The 20,547-nt window shown below is 35.3% G+C and overlaps 2 protein-coding genes across 5 annotated transcripts; both read right to left on the bottom strand.

The window, feature by feature from the left end:
• Positions 1-679: 679 nt before the first annotated feature.
• LOC130745825 (3-isopropylmalate dehydratase small subunit 1-like) lies at positions 680-3,868 on the bottom strand. Of its 4 annotated transcripts, none has more exons than XM_057598216.1 (2): positions 3,063-3,868; positions 680-1,103 (listed from the first exon to the last, which is right to left on the bottom strand). In XM_057598216.1, exon 1 carries the CDS (start codon positions 3,817-3,819, stop codon positions 3,064-3,066), a length of 756 nt encoding a protein of 251 aa, XP_057454199.1. In that variant the 5' UTR covers positions 3,820-3,868; the 3' UTR covers positions 680-1,103; position 3,063. The 4 variants fall into 4 exon arrangements, with proteins under 4 accessions (XP_057454199.1, XP_057454197.1, XP_057454196.1 ...); XM_057598214.1 differs by lacking the exon at positions 680-1,103 and adding an exon at positions 1,162-1,550; XM_057598213.1 differs by lacking the exon at positions 680-1,103 and adding an exon at positions 1,162-1,511.
• An 8,518-nt stretch (positions 3,869-12,386) lies between these two features.
• LOC130742599 (uncharacterized) lies at positions 12,387-14,813 on the bottom strand. The gene is made up of 3 exons (XM_057594694.1): positions 14,450-14,813; positions 13,497-13,725; positions 12,387-13,391 (listed from the first exon to the last, which is right to left on the bottom strand). Exons 1-3 carry the CDS (start codon positions 14,539-14,541, stop codon positions 13,137-13,139), a joined length of 576 nt encoding a protein of 191 aa, XP_057450677.1. The 5' UTR covers positions 14,542-14,813; the 3' UTR covers positions 12,387-13,136.
• Between the last annotated feature and the right edge of the window lie 5,734 nt (positions 14,814-20,547).

The following is a 20,547-nucleotide window of genomic DNA, read 5'->3' as shown; positions in this document are numbered from 1 at the left end:
AAATTTTAATTGTTTTTAAGTAAATAAGCACATAGGTACATAGATATGACATAAATAAGTATAGCCTGGCTTGAGTAGTTTTGCGCTTTCATTTGTCCCTGAGAGATAACTCAAGTGGTAAGAGTTAGAGGACATAAAAATTAGGTGAGATGAATGGTGAAGGCAGGATTCGAATTCTAAGATAGGATTAATTTACCAACATTACGAACAATATGCTTATAATTTTTTTTTATCACAGTATCAATTGAATAGTTACTTTTAAAACGTAATGATTAGATTAAAAAGTTACTTTAATCCATTTTAAAATACACAATTTTTGTTTTTAAGGTTTCGTCAAGATATATCTAATCCATGAAAAATATCATGAGATGGATATAATTTTTTTGATGCTACTTAGCATTAGTTGAAAAAGTATCAAAAAATATAAAAATTAATATTTTGTACCTTGTTGATGTAAGAAACCATGGTATATATGTTGCAATAGATTCCATATTGAGAGAATTGAAAAATCACTATCTCATTGAAATGTTGGGTTCTCTACATTTGTCATTTTTTAAGGATTTTTTCAAAACAAGGAATCCATTTTTTTTCCTATTTTCAGATCATAAATATTTCTTATAACATGGAATATGAATCAAAACCATGTTCGAGTTGAAATTGAGATACAAATGCAAGTTCTTACCTTCTGAATTGAGTAGATTTATATATGAAAGAAGTAATCTTTTGTTACAATAGAAGGAGAAGTGACGTCGATTATTCAAGAATTGAATTCAATTTTCTTTATAAAAAAGGATATCAATGAACTTCTCTATGAAATGGTTTCACAACATCTAGTTTTATGAAATTTCTGTAACCTATGAAGCATGCAAAAGTAAACCATAACAAAAATATTCAATGTATCGGAGTCCACATCCACCCAAACATCCACTTGACAGACACACAGACAAGAGTGTAAAACCTAGGGAGCCATGGCTTTTCTTTCCTACCACCTTATCTGTTTTTTTGTCAGCCCTACCCCCTTATCTTTGAATGGCATCCTTGTATTAGTCATGCCCTCACCGTCATTTAGATGCCTTGTTGGTGGTCCTGTGGCGTTTAACGGGCTGTGAAAAAACCATAGAAGACTCCATTCAAAGCAAAACATATTTTAAACGAAGAATATAAACACTCAAGTAAACATCGTTTATAAAAAGTTCAAAAACTTGCTACTTGCAAAAGATTACAAAGGAGAATATATAAAGATCTTGCTCATGCAAAATGTATCTAAATGTTCCTAAATTTTGACAATTCTGAAGCCAAATTACAGTACTGATTTCAAAAATTGCCTAACCAGAGAATCATAATTGAAGAGGCAGTATATTGCAGATACTTCAATAATAACATAATTGCTAGTAGCTGCCAGAGGCAACACAATTCCAACATATCCATGAATGATTTGAGGTTCCAGGAGTGTGAAGAACAGTCCTAGTCAGCCTTCCCAAATCTCTACTGCTACAAGTCAACGTGATCTTCTGGAAGGTAAAAGTTTTCCATTCCAATGGATACGGACACTGATGTTAGAAACACAGACAACAATTCAAACAACAAAACCTCAAGAGAACATCAACAGCATCTGTTCATCTTTAAAATGTTATATAAGACAATCTATAGATGTAATGTTGCACATTTATAATCACCTAATAGAATAAACTCAGAAGTTAGTCTTGGACACCCCTATCTGACTCCAAGCTGTTTTCCATTTGTCAATCAATGTCTTAACTTACATTACATATCAATTGCCCAAGAAAATACATGCTTCAAATGAGGAGATCCACTAATAAAAAAGCGGCTGGATCTGACTACACCGCCAAAAACCAGCTAAAAAAACAACAAATTCTGCAAATCCTAATTCCTAACTCATCAGAGACTTGGATTATGTAAATAATAAAGCTTATTCATGATTAAAGTTCTATACAGAAACTTAAAGAGATTATCATACATATGCCTAACACAAGGCAATTAAAATATGGTTTATCACAGCTCCACAAAACAAAGTCTCAAAAATGTCTGTCCTGATAAATATTGTAGTCTGAATTGTACATCTAGTTTCCATTTAAATTTCTGCCTGCCACCGCATCAGATCTCACGGTAATCAAATGCACGAGTCCAGATCCATAATCAATAAAAAGTGAGAACTATTAATCTAGAAAGTTAGCCTATTCTTTTCTACTCTGATTTTCCTTCTTAGATTAGGATGACTAGTAGTGTGGTGGGAGAAATCTGACATAACTTCATAGTTTCCTGAAAGACAGTAACACTTTTAAGGATTTTATATGGATCCTCCCAACTGTCTCCTACACTACCAAGAATTTAAGTTCAGACAATTCATGCAATCCTTACTTGGTTCTCACACACACAATATGAAGAATAATGCAAAATTGTAGAACTGCTATCACCTCGAAGGCTACGAAATATCTAGACTAAATTTAACAGGTTAATATGTGAATTAAGATGAATCAAGCAAATGTCCGAATGGTCTTAGCTGATCCACTGGGTCTTAGCTAATTCAATGATTAGCCTATATTCTGTTTGTTTCCTTATGGTATTCTCCATACAATCCTAGAAAGATATGAAAGGTTCCAATTCTTCTATGTGTTAACTTCGCAAAGTTTAAAAACTTTGTAGTTAATTTGACCCTGACTTCAATTACAAGTTTTATCCATTATTTACAGTTAAGGTTTGCAGTAAAGTAAGTTGATCATCCCTATTCTTCTCATAGGAGAACATACCCACAAGCCTTAACACATGTAAAATAACAACATTTGTATATTCACACACTCACTTTCTCTTCCATCAAATTTCCAATTCCACTCACTTTCTCTTCCATCACATTTCCAATTCCACTCACTTAAGAATGATAATACTACTACTAGTGCTACCACTAAACCTTTTGCTATGCCTATACTTGAGTATTCTTCTACCTGTAAAAAGACCTATCTCTCTACAAGCATAACCAAGTAGTTGAATATTCACAAATAGCAAACAAACACATGAAACAAAGAATGAAGAAAAGAGAGAAATACCTCAACGAGTGGGAATCATGCCAGTTTTCCTGGCATAGGCAAAGATGCCACCGGCCTCAATAACCGGACCGGCGTCGCCGATCGGCTTCAAACTGTACTCCTTCCCGGTGGTGTGATTAATCAAACGGCTCTCCGCAAGCTCAATCGTCACCACATCACCAGTGCTACACTCCTCACACAGCCTTCCCTCCGACTCCAGCGGGTACACCTCACCAGTCGCCACCGAGTTCCGGAAGAAGATCCTCGCATATGACTCCGCCACCACAGCGGCAGCACCGGAGGCTCCGAGCGCAACAGGCGCATGCTCGCGGGAGGAGCCGCAGCCGAAATTGGCACCGGCGATGAGGACGGAGTATTTGGTCTTGGTCTCTCCCGGTTGGACGAATCGGGCGGGGTAGGAGGCGGGGAGGCCGATGAGGGCGTAGGAGCCGAGCTTCTGGTACTCGTCGGGGTTGGAAGGGACGAGGGTGAGATACTCGGCGGGGATGATCTGGTCGGTGTCGATGTTGTCGCCGACGACGTAGCAGAGGCCGTGGAAGGATGAGGTTGAGGATTCGGCGGCGGAGGCGGAAGGAGGAGCGTGGGCGCGTGGGGTTTGGTGAGAGGTGATAAGGCGAGTGGTTAGGGTTGGTTGAGAAGTGGGGAATGAGAGGAAGTGAGATGAAGATGAAGAAGAAGGTGGAAGAGAGAATGAGAGTTTGTTAGAGGAAGAGAAGGTGAGGTTTTGAGGAACGGTTGCGGCGGAGAACGACGCCATTGTTTCAGCTCTTGCTCACTCTGCTTCTGTCAGGGGCGTTGTGGTCATCTTTTTGGGTTATATATTGGGTTTAAACGACGACGTTTAAGAGCAGCCAGGTTAGGTAGCAGCAGCCATTGGTATTACACTATTACACAATAACACAACAATTTTCCCATGTTCTTCTTTCCCTTCAAGTAAAACGGTAAAAGGATTGATGAAGTTTCAAAAAAAAAAAAAGATTGATGAAATTGAGAGAAATATAATAATAAAATATTTTTTTTTACAGCAAAATGATAATTTATTAATAAAGAGAGCATATGAAAATCTGCACATGCTGAAAACACCTTACATGGAAAACCCCTAGACTCTTAGAGACTAGAGTGTGTGCCTCATCAAAACCTTCCCTAGGAAAAACTCAATTGGGATAAAAAACTAAGAAAGGAAAAAGAGTACAACACACCTATAGAGCCAACCCCCACCAAGAATTACAATACCCCTCCCTTGAAAACTTTGTCCATATAATCCATGAAAATACATAAATAAGACACAAGGACCATTAGTCACATGCCGTACAGCCCACTCAATTTCTATCAGAAACTTGCAAACCAAACTTAGTCCCAGACATCTTCCAGCACTAGAGATTGACAATTCTGCAGGACACATCAATGCCAAAAGAATCACCAACACGTGAACCATAGTATATGTTTAAGGCATAATCAAAATCTTCACGTACACCAGCAAACTGTCACCAAAATCAGCATATACATTATACATAGCCCCAAATATAGCTTAAACAGTCTCCATACTAACAGCAATTCAGAATATGTTCAAAACCTCTACATCAGACAAAGCATCTCCTCAGTCATCATTCAGCTGCAGTTGCATCATTAACCTGCCAGAGTGCTAACCTCCCATCCCTCCCACTCTTTGCCAGAAAATCGGCCTCCTCATTTCCCTCTCTAAGGATATGTTGAACCCCTAAGCAATTTACTACTGGAATCAAACAATCAATTCTGCAAAGTAACTGATAAAGTCGCCAAGGTCTTCTCCCACTATTCTGAACCCATCCCACAGCAACTTTTGAGTCACTTTCAATGACAAAAGAAGTAAAGTTGAATTGTTTACATATATATATATATATATATATATATAATAAAATATTTATTTATTAAGATAATGATTCTGATTTTTTTTCCAAGACATTTTCAATCTGGCAGTTATGGAATTAATTCATTCGATACTTGAAAATTCATTTTAAATGGGTGAGGCTCATCCAAAAAATTGATAGAGAAAAATCAGAAAATGATGAACTATGGATGTTTGATAGTAAGTCAATGGGTCAGTTCCGTGTAACTGTGTAAGCTTGAAATAAAAATAAAAAATTTAACTTAAAAAAGTTAGTCTCTTTTAGAGATTTCATGTAAAGGAGAAATTAATTATTTGAGTTTATTTACAATAATAAAAGTCAAATTTGTACTGGAATATGATTTTTTTCTCTTTTAAAAATATGTTGAAATTGGAATCCGGAGGTTTGGAGCTCCTTGCTGGTGGTGATGTGAATTTTTATTTCAATTTTTTCTTTTCAGGTTTATAATGTTTAAGTGATTTAGAGCAAACAAGTTGGGATTGTATTGTGCATTTGCGGTACTTTGTTGTATTGCTTTTATGATGGTTTTGATACCCCTAAGTGTTGTTTGTCTTGAGTTTAACACTTAGTCTAATCTATCTTGACAAAATAATAGTAATGAGAAGATAACATTTCATGTCATTTAAGACTTTTTTACTTTGGTAGTGTATATTTAGAATTTATTTATTAATCTAGTGCAACTTTTAAAATATTTACGAGACTAGTGTAAATCGTCATGGCTGATGGCGATATCTATTTTTTCTTTTCTTCAGGTTTTAGAGAAATCGCCAATGGATTTGGCGATGTTCGGTTTTTTTTGTATCGCCATTAGGGTTGGCGTTAAGATTATACATATATTAAAAAAAAATTGTATCGCCATCATGAGTGGCGATTTTAATTTTTTTTTAAGAAAACTTCATTACCATTGGCGATGTCTCTTGTTTTTTTTGTCTTAAGCAATGAATTCTTTTTTTTTAATACTAGACACATGAATACATGCATGTTTTTTTTCTTACATGCATACATTTAATATATTTAATGTGTTGCTATTTAACTATGTATATATTTTAACTATATATATATATTTAGGTTTTAAAAATATAACTATTAACTAATAACTACATCAAAGTGAACCAAAAAAAGGAACGCCAGTACTATAAGCATTATATAGTTTAAAAAAAAAAAAAAAAGACATCGCCAATCCTACTGGCGACACTAAAAAAATTCAAAATCGTCAATTATAATGGCGACACTAAAAGAAATTATATATAATATTTGGTTAACGTCAGTCCTAATGGCGATACTAGAAAAAAAATATATATCGTCAGAGTTGTTGGCGATATCTCTAAAACGTGAAGAAAAAAAAAGATATATATCGCCGATGGTAGTGGCGATTTACACTAGTTCTGTAAATATTTTAAAAGTTGCACCAAATTGGTAAATAAACTCCAAATTTACACTACCAAGGTAAAAAAGTCGTCATTTAAGCTTTTGATAATTGTTTTCTATTTTGTCCCATCATAAATAACAATAACACTTTTGATATATGTACATCTATACTAGATACAAAGCACAAGTGCTTAAGGACGACAAAAATCCGAGGTGTCAACTTCTAAGCACCCTTCCACGTGTCGATTTATTGGAACATTTCAATTTCATGTCCTTTTAGTCTTCAGCTTAGCATAACACGTTAATATCTGATTTCCCCACTGCCTTGCCCACATAATTGCTCACTGTCCATTACGGGTCTCGCTCGTACATATGTTGGGGAAGGATTTCAATTTCAAGTTTCAAATATATTGGTTGTACCCATGTTTTCGACGGCGTTTCACTACAAATCGAGTCATTTCGTAGAAATGGATGCTGTTTTCCATGACGTTTTCCCCCTGTCACCGACTTCACTCCCTTCGATCAACCTGCAGAACTCACCGTCACCGGCGACATGTACGGTTACAACTTCAACCACCCACCATCGACAACCACCGCAATAACAACATCAACGGCTTAGATCTCATCCGCACCGCTGATTGCTTCGACACCAACCAGCTCCAACCGGCGCAAGTGATAATGGAGTGGATCAATCAACGGCTACAATCTCCCACCGGAAAGCCCCTTCAGTGAGCGGCATTTCACTTCAAAGACGCGCTTCATTCCCTTCTCTCCGGTTTGAACCCGCTGCCATTCTCCTCGGTGGCGCCAGATCATAAACGGTGCTTCCAAAAAATCCATCGGTAAGATCTTCTCCTCCTCCTCCTTTTTGACCATTTTATTCTTTCAATCATTTTTGTTGTTGTTCATCCTCTTTGTTTTCGTAGATCAGCTCATTCTTTTCACCAGAGACCTTCACTGTGTTACTTGGAGTTGGAGGTTTGCAAGTTTTGTTTGTATCAGATTTGGGTTTATTCCTCCTCTCTTTTGCACATTTATCTTTGGTTATTTATTTCTTTCAACCCTGTTTGTTCTTATTTTTCAGAGATCGGAACAAGAGAGAAAAAAAGGGCTTGAAGATGGAAGATGGTGAATTGTGAAACCTTCCCATGAATTGTAATGCCCTCTTCGTTGTTGAACAATCCATTTTTGTCAACCTTTCTGATTTCTTTCGTTCTAATTTTGCAGGGCTTTTCCATATGATCGAGATGCTCAGATTGAAAGCATTGTAATAGAACATTGCAGATCGATAAACTCTTACCTGTCAATGAAGGTTCTAAATATACCTGTATTAGTCTCACCTCTTTTTACTCTTGATGGTAGAGAATATACACAAGGTGAATATCTATATGGTACTTGGATTTCAACTTTCTATACTCAAGATACTGGTTTATTTTATCATCACATGATTCTCTGAACTGTAGACAGAAAATGCTTATCATGGTACATTGAATTCCTCAATGGTGAGGTTTCTATATTCTATTTCTTTGACTGCCATCCATTCCATTTTGAAATTTTCATTATTTTTCATGGTTGAAAATGTCTTTAAATATGGGAGTGTGTTTTTTATCTGTCATGGTATGAATTGAGTGGCCTCAATAAACGATAATGTTTCCTTTTTCTTTATTTTGATCTGTCATGGAAGAATTGATGTTTGAATATATGGTTTTTTTTTTTTGCAGAAAGTTTTGTTGGATAAAAGCTCGGGGAAGATTTGTATGTGCTTAACATTCAAGGGACTTTGATCTAGGTGGGTCAGCTTCTTCACATCCATATTTATCTAATCAAGTGCAATTCTAGAAGCTTAAATTTGTTGTATCTGATGCAATTTGTATTACACACCTTCATCTAGATTAATACCAAGCCAACAAAGTATCATTATCTCATATTAGACCACCAAATCTTAGCTCAGATAGTGCTATCTTTCGCTACAAAAAACAAAACAAAAAATCATTATGCTATGATTTTGGGTATATGTTGATGCATTGGTCCACTTTTTATTCTACAAAAGCTCTTCCAATGCAGGTTAACTTTGGAAATTGGAACAACCTTTGCTACCAAATAATGATTGGAATTGGTTAGGCTCTACCATCACAAGCAGGATTCAGCACATAGAAAAGGCTGCAGTACAAAATAGCCACAGAAAAGGACAACCACTACTACCACTTGTGAATATATCAGTGCTGGAAAGTGCATGAGGAATTTTCGGTTAGTTTCCTTTACACTTGCCTGGTCCAAAATGGTTTATTTCAATTTTTCACTTAGCCCTTGGGGTGACAGCTTTTACCTAATTGTGCCTAATCCAGGTGGGTCAGCTTCTTCACATCCATTTTCTCATCACTAATCTTGATTTTTTTGGGTAGGATTGGATATGGTTTTGATCCAAACAAATAATAATAGTAGACATGAATGCTATTTTCCATGACTATCACTGGTTTCACCTCCCTTTGCTAGAAGCCCTAACACATTGGTGACGAGGCCGATGTGAGATCAGGAGCGGTAAGATCTCCTTCTCCTTTTTTCTCATTTATCTTTGGCCATTTCCTCTTTCAACCCTTTTTGTCCCTCTTTTTACGAGATCAGAACAACAGGGAGAAAAGAGCTTGAAGCCGGAAGACGATGAACTGCGAAAGAAGACCTGTTAGGCTTAGCATCGATGCAGCGTCTAAAAGAAAAGGAAGTATCGCGAAATGGAGGCTGCAGAAACACTTTGTTGCTCGCTTGCCTACTTAGTTTCAAATGAAAATTATTTCTGCATTGTGATTCCTTTAAGTTGATGTGAGAGTGACATTAATAGATTGTTTACCGTTCATCCATGTATGGTGCATAACCAAATTTTTATTGACATCCTCTGCATCTGCAAAGTTTTAAAAAGTGTCTTGGAAACTACTTGCAGGCTCTGAAAGCTATTCCACGGACTTTGAGAATGATGTGAGTTATAATTATCTGAAGAGGTTAATATGTTGTGTAGTAAATGTTTGCCTAAAGTGGGTTTATATTGTGACTGGTAGTAATTTTTCTTAGTTGGAATAATTATATATGTAAATTGTGATGCCAAAGTTCATTTCTCTCATCAGTTTCTAGCATCATCTGTTGTTGTGTAATGAATACTTTTTATTTGGATACTGTCCTATGTGCTTATATTTCAATTGTTTCTTACGTAAAGAATCACAAATGTTTTCTTTTGCATATTTAACTTCTCTTTTATATTGATCTTTTCTTTTTCTTTTCATTTCAAACTAAAGATATAATTGAATGTTGTGGCTGAGGAGGCGACCCTACCCATGCCCCACCATACTGAGTTTGAATTTGACATAATTTTATTTGAAATCTTTGTACACATTTGAGTTCACAGTAAATTCATTGAGCTTGCTTACATTAGGTTATTTTGCTTTATGATAAAATGTTGTAGTGTTTTAATACAAAACAGTGAAGTCAACACACAAATGAATAAATAAAATTTGAAAGCTAGGAAAATATGAAAGAAATTCCTATGAAGTTTCTTAGTGGGCTATATAAGTTGTCTATCTGGTGATCTTTTACTGTGATGTGCAAAGACAAGTGTGCTATGAAAAATTGAAAACAAATAGATATGTTATTTGAGATTATTTATTTGAAGGATAATATTGATCTTCTTCATCTTATAATTCCATTGCTTCTGTATTTTTAGGTATGTACATAGTTACCAAACCTATTTGTGGAACCATGCAGCAAGTACAAGGGTGCAAAAATATGGTAATGTGATCTTCAATAGTTTTCTAGATCTGCTTGCTTTATGTGGCAATTAACTTCTAATGTTACACTTACATCTCCTTACATCCTTACTTCATTCAATATACTCTCCTTACCTTGAATTATTATTGTGGTAGTTGAATCCAAAATATTCATTTATTAAGTTGAATTTGATTCTTCCACGTGCAGGAACTGAACAAGTAGTATTAGGAGACTTAGTATATTGTAAAGAAAATCCTTCTGGAAATGTTAGAGAGCTCATTGGACCTGAATGTGACGACTGCAGTGGTAGGCATGATTCTATTTATGAAGACGAGGTATTTGCAGATGTTCATGAAGGTTTAAATAGTCATGTCAAGGTTAGTCTTGTCATTTTGGCCCATTACTGAGGAAAGCTAATATGCGCAACCAATGTAGCTGCTTTAGGAGTATGTCCTCTTCATATGATGTTTCTCAGAGAGAAGATGGTTTGGATATGTGTTGAGAAGATCTATGGTTTGTAGACGCACCAATAAAGAAGGTAGACTAAATGGATATGCAATATTTGGAGGTAGAGGGAGATTGAGACAACTACAAGTCAAACCATTAAGAGAGATTTATATTTAAATGATTTATCATTGGACTTGATTCATGACATGACATTAAGAGGATTTAGATTTAGATGGTTTAATAACTATTACTTTTGTTGTTGTCATTTTAACCTCATGGGTTTACCTCTCCATCTGCAACCCTGTTCATTAAAATTATCAGCATGCTCCGTGTGCAATTAATATGATAAATAATCTATTGTGCAATGTTATATCAAATTTCATGAATAGAGAGTTGTGTTGAACCATTTTTCTCAAATGTAGAAATGATTCCATTCAATTTTATATCAACTTCATATGACAGGTTGTGAATGTTGAAGATGTTGATTCAAGATGCTATACAATTGAAGACATTGTCCTTCCTATGCCAGGGTAAGCTTGACCAACATTACCAACTAATGTTGGTCAGAAGAATAAATGGATATCCAATATTTGGAAGTAGAGGGAGATAAGGAAAACTACAAGTCAAACCATTAAGAGAGATTTATATTTAAATGATTTATCATTGGACTTGATTCATGATAGTATATTAAGAGGATTTAGATTTAGATGGTTTAATAACTATTACTTTTGTTGTTGTCGTTTTAACCTCATGGGTTTACCTCCCCAGGAAACGAACTGGATATGTTATTCATGTTTTTTCACTTGCAGACTATCACCAAATCAAGCTTCTGCAAGTCAGCTGGTATGGTGTGACCAACTTGCTTTACGTTTTCAGTTGTTAATTAAGGATCTTATTAGGTTGCTTTGATGCATGCAGAACTTGCCTGTACATGTTTATGAATATCTTCGTGACGGACAAGTCTACAATTGGCTCATGAGAGGACCCATTGGCCTGCAAGTTGATTGTCGTATTCCACATCGGAGATACGCGAGGTTTGGTAGGGGTTGGAGGGCCTTCTGCACATCACATGGATTGAAGGAAGGGGATGTGTTCACCTTTTTCTTTACCGGTGAAAATGATGTTATTGATGTATTAATCCACATTAAGACCCAATAGGATGCCCTGTATTTTTTCCCATCACGATGTGGTTTGCATCTCTTGGTTTTTATCATGCATTAGACAATTGTTACTGTTTTAATTAAAATGCAATGGCATGTGTTGGAAAATTTCTTTTATGTGTCATATTTTATATTATATATGTAGAAACCTGTTGTTTTAAAAAAATTCCGATCACATACTAACCGTGCAAAGCACAGGCTTATATACTAGTTACATCACAAAATCCAAATCTAGTGTCATGATTCTAAAAAAATGTAAATTTGAGCACGGCATGAAGTTGTTAGAGCTCGTATACTAATGATCTGATCACAAATTACAACAGCATGAAGAACATCAGACAATTATCTTCAACTATAATAGAGCACACCACTGAAATTCAAGGAAGGGTTATTTATATAATCACCTTGAAGAGAGAAAAGAGTGATAAAAGTGAGAAATCATTTGGAAATTTTGAGCATGGCATGAAGTTGTTAAAGCTCGTATACTAATGATCTGATCACAAATTACAACAACATGAAGAACATCAGACAATTATCTTCAACTATAATAGAGCACACCACTGAAATTCAAGGAATGGTTATTTATATAATCACCTTGAAGAGATAAAAGAGTGATAAAAGTGAGACATCATTTGGAAACTTTGGCATGAACATAAATGCATACCGCTTTAGATTCGTGTGTAAATTCATAAAACATACTTCATGGTGATCTGCAATTTCCTTTACTTATAATGTGCAGAGAAGCCAATTTCATTTGTAGAAATAAAATCTGGTAAGCATTATCATTTCTTAAGCTTAATAAAGCAATGAAACAAACATCAAATAGGTCTTTTAAGCTCTCAAAGAAAATACAGAATTTGCTACTTGAGTTTTGGAAATAAACACCTCCTTTTAGTTCAGATGTAATGATAAATGTCCATGACAGAACTCCAAAAGTGTACAATATAAGCTGCATTACGAATTTCCTAAAAAATTCTGCAAACTCTACTCAGAACATCAATAAACTCTGACAAAGAAAATAAGGTGCCAATATATGTCTACAAGACTACAACTCGTTCTTTACATGCCTATTTCGGTTATGGAGAACGCCTTTCTTTTTGTATAGATTTCATAAATGCAATCAGAGTATTGAAAGTCCAAAATGAGTTGCATTATGTAGCTCCTAAAGAATTTGTCAAATCCCTGTTCTATACAGCAACAATGGACTTAGAGATGAAAATCAGGTAACTAAATATAGTCTACACCTAATTCTCATTCAAGCATAATGCATAAAATTCATGCTGCATATTCTCCACTAGCTAGCCTAAAATTAGGAGGTCTTATATTCCTGTGGTTCTAATTGCCTTAAACAGTGAGCACAAGTGCTAATACTATTACTAACTACCTGTCAGATTGAACCATCTCCTAGCACATTACATACACCATATATGCATCCATGCCAGCCTCATTTTACCTTTCATTTAGAAACGTTTTGCCTTCACAATGTGCTTTAGGTCGAAGCTACGGATTATCTTTCTGACATCCCTTCTAATGGAGAAGAATGCTAAGACAAGCACAATATACATTGCTGGATAGATATGGATACCAGATTTTCCCATAATGAGTTCCCTAATCAGACCCCACATCAAAAGTAGTATTCCAAAAAGGCTCATTCTCCCTGGTTTTATCAGACCTGCTATTGCTCCTCCCACAGCCAAATAGCTTCCAGCCAGAACCTGCAAGAGGGACCATAAATGAAAATGAGTGCCAAAACTAAGCCCTTCAGGGTGTTTATTAATACTAGTAGAGACATTGTTCTCAGTAACTAATCATTAACCAACCTCTAGGTGTTGGAGATCAGATGTGGCAGACATAGCTCTTGCACTTAATTTGTACAACTTGAGCAAATTTCCATAGGTTGGGATGCTTTTCTGCTTGCAAATTGCCTTTACAAAAGCACCTGGGTAGAGAAGAGTCTTCACTATGAAAAGAGGGAAGACCTCACTTGAAATTAACTGAGAAGATGTCACTTCTAATGGTGTCTTACATATTCCCATTCTGCATGGAACCCTGTGAAATAAATGGGCACTTTGAGAGTACCATCACTATAATGCAAATACAATTTGAAAGCAATAATTTCCCAACTTTTTTTTCTAAAGCAAAAGATATTTATTGAATGATGAATGCGTCGAGATACAAGTCCTATCGACAAAGAATCATAAAATCCCACAAAAGAGGCAAATACAACTGAGCCTCCGCCAAAACAAAAAAACAAACAAACCAAAGTACACGAAACCATTCAAAAGAGAGAAGAGAAACCCAAAATACTTTCAAAACTTTATTCCAAGCTTTTTGGGGCTAATTATTGCAGGAATAAAGGGGGGGAACAACACATCATTACTATGACTCTGAATCAGAAGCAGTGCAATCATGAACCCAATTAATATCATAATTTATAATTGCACCTCTTTTTGCTAGTTCATTGATATATATATATATATATATATATATATATATATATACACACACAATGAGGTGCTCTATGAATTGAATTGCGCTTAATCAACACATCAGAAACCTATGCACAAAAACTGAAAAAGATACACATTGGAAGAAGTTATATTAACCCCAACATGTGAAAATCTATACAAAATAATTTGATTTCAAGAAAGATGAAATCTTGTTTCTGACAAAAGATTAAAAAAATTAGAAATAAACACAGTCTTTGGATACAAACAAAATTGAAACAAGAGGCACATTACAAAATAGGGATTTAAGGGAAATGGTACAATACCTAAAAATGGGAACTTGGAAAATGATGAAAAAGAAATATGTTGAGAAAGCAATGAAGCTTATGAGGGTGGCCAATCTCGTGGAAGAAGCCATTGCAGCAAACCTTCAATTTACAGTGATGAAGGCAGACGAAGGTAACTGTTTGGCACGTCTGTTCCGTTCAAGACTTGTTTGATTTACAGTATTCCAATAATGGGGGAAAAGAGATTGGTCAGAATTTATCGCATTTTTGTTGATTCAAAGGCTTTGTTTGTTTTACGTGAAGAAAGTGAGGGAGGGAAAACACAGAAGATAAAGAAGAAGAAAAAAGTGATCTTTTTGGGATTTTTATTGTGGAAGAAGAAGAAGAAGAAATAAACTATTGGTTGTGTTTGGTCTTTGAAAGACAATTGAGTTATGTTTGATTGTTTTCTTGTAAACTTTTGAGTTTTAATTTTATTTTAAGTTATATAGTATTTTGTTTTTAAATATTATTTAATTTATTATTTAAATTTAAGAAAAAAATACTTATGATAGTTGATAATATTTGCTATTTAGTCTCTTTGCGATCTTGAATAATGAATGTTGGGAATGTTATCTATAATTACTTTGAACCTACTACTAGCGTTTTTACCCCCTGCGTTGCACGACGAATATTGATCTCATTATTTAGACATGTATTAATGAATTAAGATACAAAAAAAGATGAGCATTCAACCAAACAAAAGAAATCACAATGAGTATCACACAAATTGCAAAGTTTGACAAAAACTTCATATATTTAATCCTAATATTATTTAAAATTATGAAAAATATATTTAAATTAGATGAAAATTTGTTCTAGAGACTTAGTAAAAGTGGCAAGAGTTAGGAGACATAAGTGTTGGAGGGGAATGAAGAATACATGTGGAAATTTATGTGGTATATACTTCAATTTGTCATCGATTTGACAATTCCTCAAATAGAATATGTTATTTTCATTCAATTTTGAAATTGATTTTTGGAGAATTAAGACAGGTCTAATGAAAATAAATTAAATCAATTCATTTGAATAATTTCGGATTTGTAATTTGTAACAACCCTGTCATAAGTCAAATTTGAGGAAGACTTTTTGATGATTTTCAATCTTCCATTTCATGGTACTTAGTTTAAATTTAAATGACTAAAAAGCCAAGCATTAAAAACAACAATATGTGGAATTAAAACAATTTTATTTAGCACCAGAAAAATCAAAGACTCTTAATTAACTAAACAGTTTTAATTTTTATCATTTAATCTTATTTCATTATTTAATTAGATTTTCTTATTTAATTTAATTTCCTTATTTAAGTTCCCAACACTCAATATTTTTTTTAAGAAATAACCAATTAATGTCAAATGATCATCATAATTATGCATAAAATTAAATCATTAATGTAATTATTTTAGTGAAAATATGTTTGACTGGGTTGATCTCGTTCAAGGCTATTGTAGGCTATTTCTATCAAAAGATACACTTAATTGTTTCCATAATTCAATCAATTAAAATACGGAAGGGGTAGGGTGGATTGAATTTTTTTACATTGATTCTGTCCATTAATTATGATTGATGGTCAACACATTTCAAATAAAATTAGTAATCTCTGATTTGTAACAATAGACTACCATAAATATCGTATTAAATTTTCTGTAAATGGTTAATTGATTATTTCACTATTAATTTTCATTGAAATTTACAATTAAGTTTCACTTAATTTCATACATAATATATACTTGTAATATCCCATTACTATTGGCAACATATAAAAACTATACTAATTGGGCATTGATTTCAGATATTGATTTATACTAATACATTTTAATTATATATAAAAAAATGAATGCAAATTTTATAGCATTATATATAAAATATTATATAATAATTAAAATCAATTTTATTTTGAAACTAAATCTATTTCTTTTTTTTTAAAAGAGAAAATATTATTGAAAGAAAAAATAAAGGTACATGAGAACAACTCTCTCAGGAAAAGGTAGAAAGGCAATCCAAGACGAAGGTATACCAAGAAACTACCCCTATAATGCCCAAAATCTAAAGAAATGTGTCTCATTAAAACCTTACTAGGTAAAACCCAATGGGAAAAACCCTAGTAAGGAAAAAGAGTACACACTCTAAAGATTGTCAAACTAGACTAGCTACCAATTTCCCAAATCACGGGGCTAAAAACCATGATACTGAACAAAAAAACTTCTGCACTAGGCAAAGGAGGTACCATGCACTCACAACATCACCATTACCCCATGACATGCCAAAAAATCAACCTCATATGCATAACCCATTCCCTGCCTACATGTTCCAAAATACCAAACCAATCCCACGCACAAGCCAATCACCATGTTAACTTTTGAAAACACCAAACAAAAGCAACAAATACCACCAGAGACACTAAACTAAACTCCCAAAAAACCACAAATAAAAGCCAAAAGCCAAATAGCTTTCCCCCTGAATGCACATCTTCCACTTCACGCAACCTTCAGCAGCCAAAATGCCCAGCAAACCAACAAACCAATTTGACTCAAAGGCCTTCAAGAATGTTGATCCAAAACAAAACAACATGCACCTAAACTCCCCTGCCAAAAAACCGAGCCAAACACCGACCTTCCTGCCACGCCTTGATTCTCACAAAACCAGTTAAAACTGCAACATAAACCAGTTAAACAAACCAGCAGAACAAAGCACCCAACCAGGTAGCTAACCACCTTGAAAAAACACCCAATAACCAAGAAGATATCAAAGGCCAAAATGTCACAGTTGTATATCCCGATCACAGCCAAAATTAGCCAAGCCCGTCCCAAGATCAACTGCGAGCCCTGATCTGCTTAGCCAACTCACGAACAACTACCTCCTCAGAACAATCAAACAGCATACCCACCTGCTGACTCCGAATGAAAGCACGGCGAGCCCTAGTCTGAATTCCCTCCTCATACCACACATCAGCCAGAACCATATGCCAAGACTCAACAGTCGCAGTCAACCTAGTCCCCTCCAAATTTCCCACACACTTCTTTGGCCGCCCCCTTGCTCTCTTTGGCTCAAGAGAAGCAGGAGATTGCTGCAACTTTCGTGGCCTTCCTCTCCTCCTCCGCTTCTCTCCTCCCCCCTCACAAAGAAGCTTTCTTTGGTTCCTTGATGCTACTTGCGGCGTAATGTCAAAAGATTCGGGAAAGACAATCAATTTCTGAATCGGTATCGCCTTTCTCGTGTTCATCTATCATATGCGTAACAGCAGAAACGTTTTGGACCACCAAATCTTCCAAAATACCCTCCACATCAGCAACAGAGCTAGGTTTCCAAAAAAAAGAAAACTGCCCCTTAGAAGAAGTTGCCAGATTTGCTACCAGTAAAATGCCCAGCATCTCCTTTTCCACATTAAGCCTCCAATTATTAACACAAAACCTGGCCCACCCCAATAACCCATTAAACACGGCATCAATATTTTTGAAATACCAGGCATGCCACATAACTGTATTCATACGAGCCTCCTTGGCACCCACGTAGAAATCAAAATTGTCCAAATTGAATCCCTTAAATTGAGTCAGCTCCCTAATTTCACTCCAACTATATCCCACCTCAATCAAATCCCGCGCTTGCTGTTTCAATTCAAAATGCTGTAACTTTTCCACATGGTGTAACTCCTTCCCCGCATCAAGCTCAGCATCTTGTAACGGTAATTTCAAACCCTCATCACCGACAACCTCCACTTCTCCGGCAGCCACCACCGAGTCATGAGCCAAATCTTCGTTATCATCCAAGCCATCGCCGCTACTGTCCTCTGAATCACTAGAATCCACCACCACGTGACGAGAGATCCCCCTAACACCCCCCACGCCCCCACTAGAGAACTCAGGAAGCAAAAGAATCTTATGGAGCGCATCATCGATTTGAACCCAAACCTCTTTACCTGAAACCCATGGTTTTTCCACCTCCCGCAAGACCCTAGCAACAACAAACCTGCACCGATTCTGAGTCGCATCATCACGGCAGACCACACGTCCTAAGCTCGCCAACGCCACTTCAAAGAACTCAAAACGCCACACCATGACAGGGACGTTAAACACCTTGACCCACATCAGGTGACGGGAAGAACAAGTGGACGATGAGCAAGGCTCCACCGTTAGAAAGTATTGTAACAAAAAATCCCTGCCCTCACGCAAAATCTCTGTCATTTTTGTTCCAGATTCAAACTCCAAGATGACAACTCTAGGATCCAACGACTTTACTCTGATCAAACCAAGCCCAGAAGAAGCAACAAAATCCTGAACAACTTCTAACGTATACACATCCCAAAGAGTTGCGACAGCCATCCGACCAATCAAGCTAGCATCATCAGCAGAAGTACGAAACACAGCAGGCCCCCCTTGCACAGTTGCATTCTCCTTCGTCGAAGCCTTGACCCGCCATTAGCATCCTCCTCGTACCGGAACCGCACAAAACCAAAACGAGTTCTTCGACCCTCCCTCCTCCTCCGTTGCACAAAAACGCCGACCACCTTTCCATACCGGATCACCTCACGCTTCAAACTAAAGTATGTAATATCATCACCCAAGCCATCAAAGAACACTGTAACAGCCTCCTCCCTAGCCTCCTTACCACCTCGCCGGGAAAAAACCCTAGCAGAGGAATCTGGTAAAACATCACATATTACGAACATCACCTTATAAAGATCTTACAACTAAATCTATTTCTATCACATAAAGTTATTTCTAAATATATTTTTAAAATGGTTTTGTTTCGTATCCAAGTATGCATTGTAAGATATTGGCCAACGTTTCAGCAACTTGTGATGCTCTATCCTGGATTCGGTTTTTTTTTAAGTTTTGACTTAAAATGAACAAATTCACGTTGACTTGATTTAAGGAAGCAATAGTAATTAGTATTAAATGTTGTATTATGATTTTTTTAAATATGTAAACGAATTAAATGTTTAAAATTGTCAATGATACATAGTTAAATTAAGTGATGGTAGTCAACGGTTATAATTAAACTGATTAGAATTAATCAATGAAATTCGAAAAAGAATTTTCTTAAACAAATTGTCATTGCATTAAAATGTAAAAAATTATTTCAAATGAGTTTTTTTTTAAATGAATTTACCATTTATTTAATATAGCATTTAATGTCTTTTATGAGTGTAAATACAACTTAATTATATAATTAAGTGGTCTATTTAAGGAATTTGAAGGAAATAAATATTTAAGTGAAAAAAGTAATTTCCTTAAATAGATTGAACAAAGTAATTTCCTTAAAAGGAATTTGAAGAAAATAAATAATTAATTGCAAAACCTTGAATATAATAAACCTATAATACTATTAAAAACCTTGAACTGTAATATAATAAACCCTGTATATTTTATTGAGGTTGTGTATATTAACTTAAAATATTACGTTATTAACATTTTCAGATCCCTGTATATATTAATTTAAACAAACAAAATTTAAACATTACGTTATTAACTTTATTTATAATTTTTTCATTTAAGGGGGACAAACAAACAAAATTATAGGGAAATCACTTTGGATAATTAATTTGTGGGAGCCTCTCTGGCTGTGACACTTGTCTGGCAGAGAGGGGATGAGATGAGATTGATTCTTGGAATGCCATGTGTAAAATTGTTTTGGATAACGATTTTCTTTTTAATAGTATATAGATGTTGGTGGGTATACAAATTCTAATTTTGTGTGTAATTTTAATCTGTAGTATCACCCTATGGATATTAACTTTTATTTAATATTACCTCATATCTCATAAATTTATTTTAGAATAATACTATTTTATTTATAGTGGTTATACCAAATCGACCACGGTCCAACTACGGTTGAACTAATGAACCTTGAACCGGTGCCCTCACCGGTTTGCTCACCGATATGGTTTTAATAACCTTGGATATTACCAAGCGGTCTGAGTGTTTTAACACTCGACTCGATCAGTGACTCGACCCAAGGTACTGAGAAAATGAGTTAATGGTCGGACGGTTAAAAAAGTGGTTGTCTATATACTTATTAAAAGAAAATCCTTATCCACAAAAAATTAACACATGACATTGCCAGAATGATTTTCCTCTCACCCCTCTCTCTGGCTGACA

This window comes from Lotus japonicus, chromosome 3 (assembly GCF_012489685.1).
Source record: "Lotus japonicus ecotype B-129 chromosome 3, LjGifu_v1.2".
Classification (NCBI taxonomy): Eukaryota; Viridiplantae; Streptophyta; class Magnoliopsida; order Fabales; family Fabaceae; genus Lotus; species Lotus japonicus.
The sequence above is the reverse complement of the archived record's forward strand: the minus strand, read 5'-3'. Positions and strand labels throughout refer to the sequence as shown.

Coding starts and splice junctions, on each gene's coding strand:
- LOC130745825 (XM_057598216.1), bottom strand. CDS start 3,819: ATGGCGTCGTTCTCCGCCGCAACCGTTCCTCAAAACCTCACCTTCTCT.
- LOC130742599 (XM_057594694.1), bottom strand. CDS start 14,541: ATGGCTTCTTCCACGAGATTGGCCACCCTCATAAGCTTCATTGCTTTC. Junction 13,726..14,449: donor TTCCAAGTTCCCATTTTTAG/GTATTGTACCAT, acceptor TTTATTTCACAG/GGTTCCATGCAGAATGGGAA. Junction 13,392..13,496: donor CTGATCTCCAACACCTAGAG/GTTGGTTAATGA, acceptor TCCCTCTTGCAG/GTTCTGGCTGGAAGCTATTT.